This window comes from Cynara cardunculus (assembly GCF_001531365.2).
Source record: "Cynara cardunculus var. scolymus isolate 2C chromosome LG 10, CcrdV1, whole genome shotgun sequence".
Lineage (NCBI taxonomy): Eukaryota > Viridiplantae > Streptophyta > Magnoliopsida > Asterales > Asteraceae > Cynara > Cynara cardunculus.
The window spans coordinates 25910978-25927544 of NC_037537.1; the positions used below are offsets into that span (position 1 = coordinate 25910978).

Genomic DNA, 16567 nt, shown 5'->3' on the forward strand with positions numbered 1-16567 from the left:
TATGATCTGTCAAATTTGTAGTTTTCTTTATTGGTTTTGAGTGTTTATCTTAAAACTCAAATTTCTTGGTTCTTTGCTCTGTGTAAATCGAACACATTTGTGGAGTCGTTTAAATATGTTGGATTTTAAATATATTGGATTTTAAACTGTCATACAATTAGTCTTTACACAATAGTTGTGTACCTGCGCAATGCGGCGGGAGCCATGAATTTTAACGATTTTGAAGTTTCACTGGTTTTATAAGATAAGATTTAACGATGGTATATGTTATACTTAGTCTTTACATATTAATACAGTTTGAATAAATAAGAGTTATGGTTCCAATTACAGACTATCGATGAAAAAAATTGTATGACAGTAATACAATCATGATTGATCCAATGATGAATATTCCTTTTAACCCTTCTCACAATAATTTTTATTATCACCGAAACTCAACTCTTACGTAATAAAATGTTTTATCCAATTCATTTATCATAAAATAAAATAAAAATATTTTATATAATTTAATTCATTAATAATCATTTTAGAAAAATAGGGTTTTTACATAGAGAAGAAAAAGTACAGAAGGGGATGATCGATTTGGAGATCGCCAAACTGTAATTTTAAAACTGGAGGGACAAAAATGTTACTTTCAAGAAATTACATGGACCAAATTTGTATTTTACTATTTGATATATAATAAAGAAAACAACTAAAATACCTCCAATTTAATTGAACTTAACAAAAAAAAGTTACTGACCATTAGATAACAATAAATTACAAACTAATAAAAATAAAAATACTGATTTCTAAACCATAGGGGAGAAAATAGAAATTATTAAGGGTGTGCAGAAAGTCAACCGATTCAATTAAAACCAAACAATACAATTAGAACCGACTGATAGTACTGACAACAGATAGGGTATGAGTAAGGTAAGGGTTATTCCGTTACCTTATCCATTTAAAATAGCTCGTAACAGGTAAATTATCCATCTCATAAAATTTTATCAATATCCACACACTACCCATTAAAATAGCGAGTAACAAAACGGGTAACAGATAAATGGTAAAAACGATTAATTAATTTGTTTCATTGTTAGAAAAAGATTAAATTAACACATTAAAATAGATTGGATTCAATCTGGTCATGATGTTGGTTGGATCTAATCTGATCAAATGGATATCCAGTAAGAATTTTCATCGGATATCAAATCTGATCTGATGGATATCCAATGGATGAAACCGAACGGATCCAATCATCCGTTGGATTATACTGGATCAGTTGTCCGATATTAATCGGTTTAGATCTATTAACAAAATACAACATCAAATGGATAATTGGATCAAACATCCGATAGATATCAATCAAGGGCAAAATCGTAATTTACTCTAAAAAATATTATAATAAACGGTTCATTTTCTGCATGCCTTTCCCGCCTGTATTTTAGGAACAAAAATCTCCCCACCATAAACCTCTATCACCCTATTTCCTTCCCGTTCTTCCGCCCCCACCATCTCCCACCGCCTCCCACCACCGTCGATTCCCAAAATGACGAAACCTCCGACGACGATGTTCACCGTCTTCCTCATCCTACTCTCACTTCTCACCTCTCCATCCATGGCGGAAATTAAATCGTTAAAGATACAATCAGATTATCGTCCAATGATCCTCTTCGAGAAATTCGGATTCACACGCACCGGTGTCGCCTCCGTCGCCATTTCATCCGTCTCCGTCACCTCCGCCCTCTCAGAAATCGATCCCTCCCACCTCGGTTTCTTCCTCCTCACCGAAGAATCCTTAATTCAAGTCCTCATCGAATACCAGCAAAACCCTAATTTCTGCGTCGTCGATTCCAAATTCATTTCGTTACTCTTCACATTCCGCGAGCTTTCCCCTCCACCTGATTCATCCTTCAACAAATCGTATCCGATCAAGTATCCCAATGAATACTCCCTCTTCTTCGCCAATTGCAACCCTGATTCGCTCGTCACCATGGATGTCAGAACCGAGCTTTACAACACCGATGGCAACAAAAGAGATTACTTATCCGCTGGATTAAGTCAGCTTCCGTTTCTCTACTTCATCTTCTCCCTCTCCTATTTGTGTTTTCTAGGGTTTTGGATCGTCGAATGCGTCAAACACAAGCTATCTGTTCATCGAATTCATCTATTAATGGGGGTTTTACTCGTCATGAAAGCCCTAAATCTGATATGTGCAGCAGAGGATAAACATTATGTGAAGGTTACAGGTACTCCCCATGGATGGGACGTGTTGTTTTACATCTTTCAATTCATTAGGGTTGTCCTTTTGTTCACTGTGATCATATTAATCGGCACTGGATGGTCATTTCTGAAACCATTTCTGCAAGAAAAAGAGAAGAAGATTTTGATAATTGTGATCCCACTTCAGGTTTTGGCCAACATAGCTTCCATTGTCATCGGCGAAACCGGCCCGTTTATCAAAGATTGGGTAACTTGGAATCAAGTGTTCTTGTTAGTCGATATCATCTGTTGTTGTGCGATTATCTTCCCGATCATATGGTCGATTAGGTCATTGAGGGAGACCTCCAAGACCGACGGGAAGGCCGCTAGAACCTTGGCGAAATTGACCCTTTTTCGACAGTTCTATGTTCTGGTAATCGGGTATTTGTATTTCACAAGAATCATTGTTTTCGCTCTGAAGACAATTGCGGCTTATAACTACCAATGGGTGGCAAACGCAGCGGAGGAATTAGCGAGTGTCGTGTTCTATATGGTGATGTTTTATATGTTTAGGCCGATGGAGACGAACGAGTACTTCATTATTGATGATCAAGAAGAGGCTGCTGCAGAGGTGGCTCTTAAGGAGGAGTTTGAACTTTGATCAGCTTCAAGATTCAGGTTTCTTTTTGTTTTTGATGTTCATATTACTTGATTTCTAGATGATGATTATACCTCCATTGATACAAAGATTACAAGTAGGTTTTGTTTAACAAATTAACTTCAATTTTTGATGTAAAAACTATATCATACATGTGACTAATGATGATGCAAAGCTTTTGAAAACTTGTTATCAAAATCATCTCTTTTTGTGGTTTCCGTGCCATTGTTTCGTTTTCGTTTCAAAATATATATGGTGACATATAACGACAAATTGATACGATGACACTATTCCTATGACCCATCTATTTGCAAAACTTTTTTTTGCTGACTTGAGATTGAATCTCGTTAGCATCATTTTTTTTTGTTTTTAGCTTTTAATTTTAAATTTATTATGTTTTTGAAAAAAATTGCAATATAAAACTTGAACACAAAATTATTATATTAACAAATAATTTAGATTTTTTAATTAATTTAATATATTTATTTTATAACGTATAAAGTTAATATTTTTGAAAAGTCACATTAGCAATTAACCAGTAAAACAGTCAGCAAAAACCATAAAGGTGGTGCCTAATTGGTTTGAGCTTAGGCTCCAAAGGTCAAAAAATGTTTGGAAGTTCCGGGTTCAAATCCAAGGAATAGAAATCTCCTTGTGACCACGGAGATTAAAATGCGGTAACTCCGGATTATCCGCAAAGCAGATGGTCGTCTTAAGATTAGTCAGCTCGTATAGCAAGTTGAATATCCAGGTTAATTGGAGGAAAAAAACAGCCAGCAAAAACGCTATGTCACAAAGAATGCCAAATATAGCATGTACTGTTTCACCTCCGACAAAACTTTGTGAAAAGAGGTTTTTCAGGGGGGATTTTTACAAGGTTGGAGAGGTTTTCTATTTTACGGTCAGAAGGCTCGTAGTTTATTGTTTTTGAAGGTCGGTGTGCATTGTAGTCTAAGTAAGGCCCGATGAAGATCGGTTGATTGATTTCAACTTCCAAAATTTTTGACTGGTTCGACCCAAACGGTTGCATGACCGGCCCGGTTTTGGTTGACTATAACCGGTTACATGGGCCCGATGAAGATGGTCCATGACAAGTTAGCAAGTCAAAGGGCCACTTACCTTTGGCACTTTCGACACTTGCACCAAGTCCTGGATCTTCATAAACTCCTATCGGACATCATATTTTTTGAAACGTTTAAGGTTGTCATGTCCAACCTACTCCTCCTACGTCTTCCTCGACATGCCCCTCCTCAGTCCCAACCCCCGCACAATTCCAATATTGTTTATACACATAAGTCGATTGCCTGCGTTTATAATAACCTTTGTCGTAGAAAACATTGAAAGAAACCCTAACACTACAACACATGCAATTGAAGATACACTCATCCCCCCCATCACTCTAACATTTGGGTAATCGTCTTTTTAACATATAACACTCTTGTAAAGTCCCTAAACAAAGTTGGGCAAGAGACCAAGTTGTTGTGCAAAACCTTTTGTGTCGTACTTGAGAATCTGTGAGAACTGGAAGCCAAAAGAGTTGTGTTATAAAACAAGTCGGAGAGTTGAAACGGAGTGATGAATTTCTCCATCTCATAGCTAAGAGTCAAATTGGAAAACAGACACTTAGGGGGCCGTTCACCTAAATGCTTACCCGATATGGGCTTACCAGCAAAATTCAACATTGTCATTTACCTTACTAGATAAGATTCTAGTCCATCAAAACAACATCGTATGCAACAATTTACCCTATAAGCGTTAAGCGGGTAAGAGTCGTCACACTCACTTACTAGGTAAGACTCTCGGTTCTTGTCAACGCTTGTACCAAGCTTGGTCCTTGACATGTTAATCCATTATTACCTATAAATGGCCCCTTACTTTTGAATATGGACATTAATTTTGGCATAAACTAAAATAAAAATGTAAACACTTACTTTAGAACAAAGAAGAGAGTATTACGAAGTATTGATGGTACTGATTTGTGAACATTTTAGCAGACAATTAAAGTGAAAAAAGACGACAAAAGAAAAAGTCACTGAAATACAAACCTTTAGTCGAAGTTATCAACTTTGATGGGAACGATATCATCAGCCACCTTAAAGCGTCCCACCAATCGTGCGAAAAACACCATTTGTTGTTCAAGTGTGAACTTGATGTTTTCAGCCTGCATATCATATCAGAAACTAAACTTGTGCAGTTCTTTCACCAGAAAGATTAAAGATCGAAAACACAAACACATTACTTATTTCTAACCTTACGAAAACCATGCTGCTCGCCTTCATACTCCACCAAAGCAACCGGCAATCCTTTTGCTTTCAAGGCTTGATATATCTTTCTTGCTTGATCAGGAGGTACAACCTTGCAACACAACAGGCAAGAGATTATATAAATATATGTGTAGGGTCAGAGTCAGGTTCAGGGGAAAACCGCAAAAAAATGAAAAATTGAAGAACACCCCGGTAACCCACGGTATGCACATGTGCATACAAGTGACTTGTAGGCAATTTGTCCGGTATGCACGTGTGCATGAAAAAGCTTCAGTTACTTGTATGCACGTGTACATACGTCCAAATGAATGATTACCAGGGTGTTCCTTAGTTTTTCATTTTTTTAGGGGTTTCCCTAAACCTCTCTCTATATGTGTATACACACACACACACAAAAACACAAAATCCTCAATGATCATTTGAAAAGGTTTGTTACTTGGGGACACAAACTGCTAGTTGTTTTCTCCCTGAACTCCCACATAAAAGTACTCATGAAATAGTCACTCGGTCCCAAATGCAACAGTTTCTTTGCGGGGACTGCCCAAAATCACTTTTTCCCCTTCTTGCAAATTTTGAATCCAAATCACCTTTACCATTAGGGTGTGTTTGCTATGTGGCAGAACAGAACGGAACTCATTGTCCCGCATTTGGTGCAACATTTATACCGACACAGAACAAGGCCTGGGGAGATGGGACAAGATTGGTGGTAAATTACTAAACTAAAAATGTCAAATTAAAACCCTAAAACCTTGCACAATTCTTTCACCCGTCTGCCTCACTCACGCCCAACCCCGTCCAGTCTAGTTCTGTACAGTCCCGTTTGCGTACCAAACAAGCCCCTTAAACCCTAAGGGGCCCTTTACGGTTTTACTGAACGCTTACTGGGTAAAGCGCTTACCAGCAAGAGTCACCACCCTCCCTTACCGTATTCGGTAACATTCTCGGTCATCAAAATGGATTGTCCGGTAAGCACTTTACAAGGTAAGTGTTTGGTAAATGGCCCCTAAGTAACCTAACCAAATGACACGAACCCAGTATATACCTCATACTCGTAGGGCCTGGGGGGAAAATGTATCAAATTTTGACTCTACCCCGATGGTAGAGAGGCTATTTCTTTGACCCTTTTCCCCTTTAGCAAATTTTCAATCCAAATTTACCTTTATCCATTAAACTAAGTGACAAGACGATTGCTACAGTTCTTTATGAAGAGGAGATTAATAGATAGGCAAGAGGAATAACAAATTAAACATGGAAAGCACTAGTAAAGCACGAAACATGAAATTTATATTTGGAAAAATTCAACAAAATATTGCTTGTAAGCCACTTGAACCAAGATCAGAGTTGAAACATGAAAACACTCTATCTAATCTCTGTGAATTAAGGTGAAAGGCAAAACATCTGAGAGAAGCACCCATAAAGCATGAAACATGATGGCCGTGGGACCAGTACAATTTCCAAAGCTAGAAGTTTCACCATAGACCAAATAGGCTCATGGTTGAATGAAATATGCAAACCCATGATTGCCATGGGACCAGTACAGTGGGTCACTGCAGAGGGAGGTGTCATATGCTTTTTGCAGAAGAATAGGAAGTATTGTTTCGTTATCGACTTAATGACAATAGGAAAAGCCAAAGCATCTCACATTATTTGAGATGAGAATCTAAGGGGTTCGCATATCGCACAAGTAAATGATAGATGGGGATAATAAAACTGTAAACACAAATTTTAATTTTTGCTACTTTGGATGCAGGTTTAGAACAACCCTTCATTTTTGCTAAGAAGTTCTTTTTACCCCTTTGCAGACAATTACAGCAAATTTTTCCAAAAAGTGAACAATATAAATCAGAAAAGCTTCCAATACCTTGTCTTCCAGTCCTTGGAAGAGGATAATGGGGCAAGAAAATTGATCAACAAAATTGATAGGCGATCTCTCAAAGAATTCCTTTTCACCTCCTGTTGCAAAGTTAATATCTGATGAGCTGATAATTCATGTACACATAGCCTTCCCTAAGCTTAGAGACCAAGGAGTCTATTGTGATGTAGGAGTGAAAAGAAACATAATTAACAATTACCAACAAGATTATCCATATATCGGGACTCAAATTTGTGAGTTTCTTCTTTTAACAACTTCAGATCAGCTACCTGAGGATAATTACAATATGGACCTGTTAATGTAAGATTTTGTTGGAGATGCCATGATTTATGAACAAATATCAACATTAACTACATTACCGGTTACCGACAAATATATCCATCTCAATATTATTGAAACAATTTCCTCTAGGGATCTCTGATAAAGTGGTAATAAATCACACATCTCCCTTTTTCGCGAACTTTGAATCCAAAATTATCTTTTTGCCAATTAGTAATCATTAGTTTATTAAAAATGTTGATCACATTGTGGGGTATTTTAGATATTTCACAAGTAGCCAAAACATTTGCACTAAAACATGTGATAGGTAAAATGGCGCATTTATTTGGAACCGAGACAGTACATAATAAAAAGAGTAAACTTCACTTTTGATCCTTGACGTTTGTCAATTTCAACAGATATCGTCCCTAAACTTCGAAAACTCAGATTCCATCCCTCACGTTTGTCATTTCATAACTGGTTTTTGGTCCCTCCTCTTAACAGCTGTTTATTTTTTCCGTTTAAGTCCAATCAAATGAGGGGTATTTTAGTCATTTTAAACATTTTTCTGATGACTAAAATAACCCTCATTTCACCGGGTGGTGATGGACTTAGAAGAAAAATAACTAAAATACCCCTCATTTAATTGGACTTAACGAAAATGTTAACGGCCGTTAGGAGGATGGACAAAACCGTTATGAAATGACAAACAAGAGGGATCAAATCCGAGTTTTTGAAGTTTATGGACGATATCCGTTGAAATTCACAAACGTTAGGGACCAAAAGTGAAGTTTATTCTACTAACAATTTTCACCATGAAGTCGGATTATAACTGAATGAGCACTTACACCATACAAAGAAGCTCCAGCCTTGAATGTTTTCTTAAATGCAAGTGCGGCCAGCGTTGTGTAACCACCGGCAGAGCCTCCAGTGATACAGAGTCTTTCCCCATCTGCCTTTCCGCTATCCACCTGTACCAGAAAGATAAAAAACGGATATCAGCATCACTTGCAAAAAGGAAAATAAATCTATTCCATTGGTGAGTATGCAAGGGATCATATTTGTGGTGAAGTACCAAGAACTGAGCACAACTGCAACAATCATCGACATCAACAATACCCCATCGCTTCAAAAGCCTTTCACGGAATGCTCGACCATAACCTTCAAAAACATTATATAAAAGTTAACCAACATTTTGAGGAGCTGTTACAACCATCTCGGAGACCCACATGTAACAGCCCCAAACAAATACTATGGATGGAATTAGGTAAATTTAAAATAAACAAATATATATATATATATATATATACATAGAGAGATAGAGAGATAGACGAAGGATCGTGTGAGAATAGGAGATAAGTTGAGAAGTGTAAGAAGAGATTTAGACCCTTGATCACTTTTAATCTCAAACCAACCCATGAATTTGTGCTTTAAAAGGGAATTGATCTGGTGCTTCTCATTAGTGTTGATCTAGTGGAACTCTTCAATTACGATTGATCCAAAGGTGGGGATCCCTTCTCACCATAACTCTCATTCTCACGGGAACCAAACCCTACAGAGATATTAATACATATGTTGCTAAAATTAATGACATACCAGTACTTCCACCATAATTCACATCCACAAAAGCCCAGCCACGACTAGTCCAAAACTGGACATTAAGATTTAGAATTCCACGTGCCTCAGCAGTAGGTCCTCCTGTTCCACAAAATGTGAAAAATTCAGCATCAGCTTTGAAAGCTTGGGAGAAGCCTTGTACAACAAATATCAAGCAAATTTGTGCTCCTATTTTCAACATATACACTCTGCGTATATGTGTACACGGGTGTGTATCATCATAGATATGGGGGTTTCTGGGTAAAACAGTGGTTCCAAAACATAGTTCATTTTATCAGATTCCCACGATTTATATTTCCAGCATCTATATATGCATATATAGATTGTACATGTACGTGCACATGTATTGGAGGGAAAATAACCTCACAAAAGAGGGAGGTACAAGTACACTAATAAGTAGTAACTTCGAAAAAAACACAAGTTGTTGGCATTTTCTATAAGTAGAGGCTTTCGGTATGTCGCATGTTAGTTGTATATGCTGATGATGTGTTTGTAGCCACTGATAAAGTATTAAGGGAGATAGTGCTGAAGAGTATCTGGAGAAACATACCTCTGATATAGGAAGAGTTTGTTCAGAAAGAAGCTACTTGATTACTAATAAGTAACTAAAACGTGAAGCTCGCAAAAAACCCCTCAAAAAGGGAAAATGGGATGAAAGAAAATTTGATTCATCTCCACTCACAAAAATAAGCACACTTTTGAGATTGAGAAGCGTTTTCAAGAAAATTTGATTCTAAAAATGCATGCATGCACTTGATGAATAACACTTGCAAGTTTGACTTTGTCCATCTTATAAAACGAAAACAGATATGATTACCATGACTCTTCAACAGCAATGGAGGTTTTTCATCTTGGCTGCCTTGATAAATGGGATTTGTTGGTGGATAATAGTATGCATATGCCTTCTCGCCGGGAACTTCTGTTGGAAACTCAATAAATTCTGGAGAGCTAAAGTAAGACTTGTATTCTGAACTAGTAGGTGAAGAAGACCAAACAATCTGAAAATCAACTACACTGGTTGCCCAATCATCTAAAGTCACCTGCCCCACACACAATGACACAATTGCGCCAATTGGAATTAGTATAAATCAATTCAGGATAGATTTTGAATAGTGATTCAATTATACAAACCTATAATAAACAAAGAATTGTTCTTAAATTTTAGACCGTTGTGTGTGTATGATTATGAACTTTGCACTTTGGACCTATGTAGCCCACAAACTTCAAGGTGACAAGAAGAAATTGTTTACAATTACATATGACGAAAGTAGGAGTAGCACCTTAGCTATTGACAACGGATCAACTCCAGATGCCCCTTCAACATACAGGCAGTGTACACCTGAAGTCTACATAAGACATATCATGATTAATAATGACAAAAATAGAAAATCCACTGAGAAGCCAATCAGAAAAAAGAACAACCATCGAGAACAAGGTGTATTGAGATTACAATATTCATTAAATCTGTGAAAGGACTCTGAAGAACGGATAATGTGCTCTTCTCCTTATCCAGAACTCCAAGATATGACCTTCCTTTCTGCCTGCACATCATCCAATATTCAATTAAATGAAAGGGAATGAAAACAATGAGTGATACAAAAGCAATTAAGCAGCACGAAACCTGTAACTGCAAGCAATCAAGTTCTTCTGTTCCTTGATCAGCTCATAAGAGTTCATGCCAAAAACCCACAACGGTCTTGCAAACTCGGCCTCTAACGAATACACTGAAGCCACCGTGTTATCAGATTCAACCTGTTAGAAGACAACAAAATCACTCCAGATGATCTCACTTCAAGGGGCAGGGGGGAGAGTGTAAATAGAAAATGATCAGGCAAGAAAACATTTTGTCTCATACAAACAGGTAAAATAATGATAAAAAGTTGAAACATAATATGAAATTTTATTATCTTCAATTTTACAAATTTAAGCAGTTCAAAATTTCCTTAAATTACGAGAATATGAAATGATACCAAATAAACATTCTAATCGATTTTAGTGGGCATGGTATGGGACAGGAACTTTAAACATAACTTGCTTCATCTGAACCCTAGGGTGCGTTTGGTTTGCAGGAATGTTTATGAGGGATTTGGATTTTCAGGAGGGATTTGGATTTGGAGGGATTTGGATTGGATTGGATTTAAAATCCATTCCTGTGTTTGGTTTGCAGGATTTGGAAGGGAGCACCGGCGAGGAGGACCGATTAGGGCTGAAGCTTCGCGATGGACGGGAAGGGAGCACCGACGAGGAGGAGGGTGAGGGGACAGGGAGGGAAGCGAGGCGAAGGAAGCGAGAGGAAGCGATTATAGGAATCTCGTAGGATTGGATTTTAAATCCCACCCCTTTGCAAATGATTTCTAAATCCCATGTTCAAGGGATTTTAATGAAATCCCAGGATTTCATTAAAACACATGATTGGAATGGATTTTAAATCCAAATCCCCCCAAATCCATTCCATTCCTGCAAACGAAACGCACCCTAATAGTGATGGATGCTAAGAAACAGCATTGTCAGTACATAAAAAAATAAAATCCTTCCGAAATTACCCATTTGTGAAGATTCCAAAATCCACTTTTCCTATCGGTGACGAAGAATAATTCCCCTGCAGTAGAAGAGATGCTAATATGATTAAATAATGCAATATGTACCCACTTGGCATTGTGCTATGAGATCAGAAAGTTGAAATTTATTGGGAACCCACTAACATCCATTTCTACCAAGTCAAAATTTTATCAATGAACATACATGTGTGTGTGTGTGTCAATATTCCAAGTAGCATGTTTCGCATAATAATATTCATCTGAGCATGACTGCATTGCATGTGTATACATGTGTATGCATAATCTTCTTGGGACCTTAAGCTTCACATCAAGGTAATACTTTCACAAGACTCAAAAAGTTGTTAAGCAATTCATGGAAGTCTTTACAACCATTTTTGACAAGTAAGATTGACCTTTCTAAACTAAATGCTAGATMTAACAATACAAGGGCAATGATCAGAAATGCCTCTAGGCAAAAATTCCGCTTCAGTAATAGCAAGGATATTGAGTTGCTAACTGCTTTAGGTTTGTATCATCCATATTTTCCCAATCATCAGCAGGACACGAGCAAAAACATAATTTCCGACTGCTAAGGTGATAATAGACATGAAAACCTCGACGGTAAAAGATCAACACGCTATAGAAGCAGGTGTCAACTACTCTACATTCTATTGAAGTGGCTGTGTGATTAGGTAGGTCATAGTAAATGAGTTTGACCGGAAGGAACTTCTTCACTGTTGTCCTAATAACACCAGTCAATGCCATCTGAGTCATCATCTGTTTCTTGCATACAACTTCCTTCTCTCTCATCTAATATGGTAGGACACATATCTAACATCTTTTCTCGAGATCTGGAAGTGTACATAGTATTATAACTTTCTATATTAAGTATGAACATATATAATAGCACGACACCTAGACTTGCTCCCCCTTAAAGTTACAAAGGTTGCATTATCGATCAAGGATATGTTTACCTTCATCGGACCACTTCGGTTCAGTTGGAGACTCTACTATTGTAGGATCAGCCCCCGCCACACATACACGTTTGTACACATCCCTGCATAACACCTTTGGTCAAAGTACACAATTTGCAGAATAGCATATGTGCTGTATATATATATATATATATATACCAATCTATCAAGACCATTGTTATATATTTTTATTCTATCAAGAAAAGTTGATGAGAAAAGCATTAAATTGCATTGCAACTCTAATGCCTGTAACAATTTTTAGCCTTGGTAACTCACATCCACAAGAGTCCGACAAAAAGCTTAGATGGTATGCCATTTTCCTTTCCCACTTTCAGTTAATTTGACTTCTCTTCATAAAGCATATATGAACCTTTTTCCACTGAAATGTCCCAGTTTCAGTTACTCAGTATACAAACATTCACAAAAACTACAAGTGGTTTGTGAACACAAGTTTTCTTTTAACCATTTACCAGCAATAAAGCTATATACAGAACTAAAGAAAAAAGTGCTAACATGAAAGCCAGAGACAAAATCGATAACCACTGGAAAAAGTTCAAGGGTAAACCATAACAAAATATATAACAAGTGACAAGCTCAGACTCCACCCTTTCAGCTCAATGCCTTGAAGAAATTATTTATTTCATTGTTTCCTAATTTGCTCTTATTCACACAAATGAAAAATAATCAGAAATGAGGAAAGATGAAAGAAGGCTGAGCAACACCATTTGAGATGGTTGGCTATCTCAAATTTAGCTGTTTGAAGGCATGTTCAAAAAAACAGTTTGTACCATGAGGTCATAGGAGAGGTAGATAGTGACCAAGATGACATGGGGGAGTGGCAAAAGAAGAATTGCATGAGGGCGTGTAGAAGGATGTGGTTCATGTCCTGAAATTCTAAAGGTTCGCCTCTTTATGTTTACTTCTGGGTTTCATGGCTTTATGGTTCATTTTGGTATCATCTTCCACCTACCAAAACTACTTTGGGATACAAGGCATATTGTTTTTTTTATATACCCATGTATTATTTTGGGATACCTCATGCAAGAGGAAAAGTTTCTAATAAGCAAATATGTTTTTCATGCATAAAATGAATTAAAAAAAAGTGCAAATACAATAAATGAGTACTTGTATAGGGAAAGAATGTTGGAGGTCAGCATGTATAGAGTACTTGTATTGATACTTCTATGACGAGTCCATGAGAAATAGAATAAACAACAATAGAGAACAGTCGACAAAAATAATAGCATGACAACTGCAATGTTAAGACATAAGAGGAACCAGACTTGATCAAAGCTCACACATACATTCAAAATATAATCTCATAAGGCTAATCCTGATCAGCTGGTTATGAAATATGAATCATTTAGAATAAGAGCATAAAGCACTATGTTTACCCGGTATCTGAAATATAGCCAACCCAGAGTTCAGATCTATCCCATGGCATGTTAGGGTGGCTCCATTCAATCCATGCCAACCTTTTCCCCTTGGGATCCAGCCTGGGGAATGCATAGAAATCATTTCCACTGACTAATACTTTTGGTTCTGCATGGCACCATATAAATGATAAAAATGGTTATTTATCATCAAAGTACAAAAACAAAAGCGTGATATGCATTGAGGGCAAAATTAAACGAGTGAAAAATACTCAATCCAAACACATAAACCACACACATTGAAAACTCATATCATATGTAACCATACCTTGAATAATGTTACCACTTAGTTCTATCGATACAATGCTTGTGATAGAATTCAAGCTACTTTCACGTCGATCTAACAAGAAACCACATGACAAAATTAGCTGCCGGTGATGACAAATGATTGACAAAAGTAAATAAGATAATAGCGGCACAACATCAGCAATGTACCTTCCCTAACAGTGATATACCGATTAAGTGATGTATCATAAACTCCATCCGCATAACTCACCACAGGTCCGTCATATTCAGGGGTAAGTGGAACAGGTGGATCTACAACCACAAAACAAGATTTTTGAAATTCTAAATTCTGGCAATTAAAAACCCTCAAAATTTGGTACTTAAATGTTTTGCACCAAATGTACGGCCCTTCACTCATTGATGAAGATAAGTCACCTTTTATTCTTTAAGAATATGTTTGGTGGTTGGCATAACAAACTTGAGGGCCTACTTTTCATCTTCAAAATCATCATGAACTCTTCAGCTGTATATTACGTAGTGCTAAAAACTACATTATGAACTTTTGTACACAAAATCCTTTAGTTGACCTCAACAGCAATTTTATTGGGACTCTAAAACCAAAGTACTCCTAAAAGAAGTCCACTCCACATTTTCCTTTCATTTCTTACGTTCTTCCAGCCAAAAAAGTAAACATATCATAACTCATAATGCAACAACGATATGTATATAACTATTAGTGTTTTTAGTGTCATCAAGCCATTAGGTGTACTTGAGATTTACAAGAGAATAATAGGTTTTGGTTAAGTTATAATAAGTGTTAGGATGTGCGGAGGTCAACTTGTATAAGCTGAGGTGAACCCCGGAAACGGGATGGTGGGTGAAGGGGGCTGCGCCCCCTTGCAGGGTCAGACACTGAAGTTATTGAGTTCAGCTTCAGTGTCTATGTTCACGGTTCACCTGAGCTTCAACGGAACTAATCAGACCAGTAGCAACGATCACAGTGCCTTCAGTGGCATTGAGCAGTAAGGAGATCTCATTCTGGTTTCTACATCCGAACAACACAAGATGTCTGCGATTTTGACCTAAAAACATGGTGTATGTTTTGGATTATCCCAAAGTAAATTTCGTGAAACCCTAGAACATTACTTTTCTAAAATGATTTCACAAGGATCCATAATACGATCCAAGTTTGATTTGATTGATTCATCATGATACCATAATCCATGTTTCTAACATTAATGTCTTAAGAGTTTTATCTAAACGCGATGTAGATAGTTATTAGATCAGACCTTTTGAATCTATCGACTGTTTGTAAAGCCTTTGATCTTTGTAATTCGAGAAAACTACACTGTCTCCATAAATTGAGAAAGCACCGCCACCATATTCTTGAGCGACTGTACGTACTGAGAACTCCACGGGAGTTACATCAATGGCTTCTTCTTTTGCATCAGTTCCCCCTCTAACTATAACCGATCGTCTAGAAAACCATAATCATAAACAAAATTACCATAATCAAGGCTGCATAGAAGAATTCAATCGTCATGTTACTAAAAAAACTATACACTGATAAACCTACCCGGCTTCTGTAGGGCGTGATTCGAGCCAGAAGAGACGGCCATGTGAATCAACGGCGGTGCCCCCGAGACCCTTGGCGGCTCCGGATACGACGTCCGAAGTGATGGAAGACGACCAGGAACCGTAGGGTGCGATGATCTTTTGCTCTGGTGGAGGTTTTGAAGAAGCCGCCATTGTTGTTATCAGCCTCCGAGATCGAGAACGAAGAGGACGGTGTCTTCTGAAGAGTAGAGTGAGGGTTGCAGTGAGGTTCGATGACGGTGGTGATAGGATAGGGCAGCGACTGGCAGTGATGGTGACGGCGCCTGCTATGGCCGAAAATGCCATTTATTGGAAAAAAATATTTTACGCATATTAAAATTAACAAATACGTCCAAGAAATATATAACATGCGAATAATCTATACTATATTATAAAGCATTTGACTAAAACTCTTAAAAACTCTTAAACTCTTAAAACTCTTAAACTCTTAAAACTCTTAAACCCGTTCATCCCTAAACAATTTCATCCCTATCTGATTTCATCTCATAACTGAATTCGTGTAACTAACTGCAGATAAACACAATCAAATACAGGATAAACATCTCATTTTATATATTAAAAAACCAAAAATATAATTAGGATAATCATTAAGTTCTAACAAAATACTTAATTATTATATTTATAAAATGTTATATTATTAAACCAAAAATAAATTATTTCATTATTAAACTTAAATTAAATTAAAAAAAATAATCTATATCTATACTATATTATAATGCATTTGGCTAAAACTCTTAAAAACTACTTTTTAYACGTAAAGTACTGTTTATTAATGCATATTACTTAAAACTCAAGATTACAAGTAGATTGTTGCGTAAGTACAACTTATTAAAGCTTCATATCTGAATTCGTGTAACTAATTGCAAATAAACATAATCAAATACAAGATAAACATCTTATTTTAAATATAAAAAATCTAAAATATAA

At 36.9% G+C, this 16567-nt stretch overlaps 2 protein-coding genes across 3 annotated transcripts in view; one reads left to right on the forward strand and one right to left on the reverse strand.

The window, feature by feature from the left end:
- Positions 1–2857, forward strand: part of LOC112520465 (protein GPR107-like) — a 3364-nt gene extending 507 nt beyond the window's left edge. The window contains exon 2 of one of the 2 annotated variants that reach the window (XM_025128883.1): positions 1578–2857. In XM_025128883.1, the coding sequence (XP_024984651.1) occupies positions 1578–2845 (1268 nt within the window). In that variant the 3' untranslated portion in view covers positions 2846–2857. Of the gene's footprint in view, positions 1–1531 lie in introns of those variants that run through there. The other variant, XM_025128882.1, reaches the window with a different exon arrangement.
- Positions 2858–4121: 1264 nt separating this feature from the next.
- LOC112519098 (acylamino-acid-releasing enzyme 2) lies at positions 4122–15880 on the reverse strand. The gene is made up of 19 exons (XM_025127077.1): positions 15600–15880; positions 15313–15500; positions 14234–14335; positions 14067–14138; positions 13760–13907; positions 12366–12448; positions 11398–11453; positions 10476–10606; positions 10305–10395; positions 10135–10200; positions 9672–9894; positions 8834–8935; positions 8313–8398; positions 8086–8208; positions 7179–7248; positions 6968–7059; positions 5093–5197; positions 4888–5003; positions 4122–4363 (listed from the first exon to the last, which is right to left on the reverse strand). Exons 1-18 carry the CDS (start codon positions 15770–15772, stop codon positions 4890–4892), a joined length of 2025 nt encoding a protein of 674 aa, XP_024982845.1. The 5' UTR covers positions 15773–15880; the 3' UTR covers positions 4122–4363; positions 4888–4889.
- Between the last annotated feature and the right edge of the window lie 687 nt (positions 15881–16567).

Coding starts and splice junctions, on each gene's coding strand:
- LOC112519098 (XM_025127077.1), bottom strand. CDS start 15,772: ATGGCGGCTTCTTCAAAACCTCCACCAGAGCAAAAGATCATCGCACCC. Junction 10,607..11,397: donor TTTGGAATCTTCACAAATGG/GTAATTTCGGAA, acceptor GTCTTCTAACAG/GTTGAATCTGATAACACGGT. Junction 7,249..8,085: donor CTGGAGCTTCTTTGTATGGT/GTAAGTGCTCAT, acceptor AATTATCCTCAG/GTAGCTGATCTGAAGTTGTT.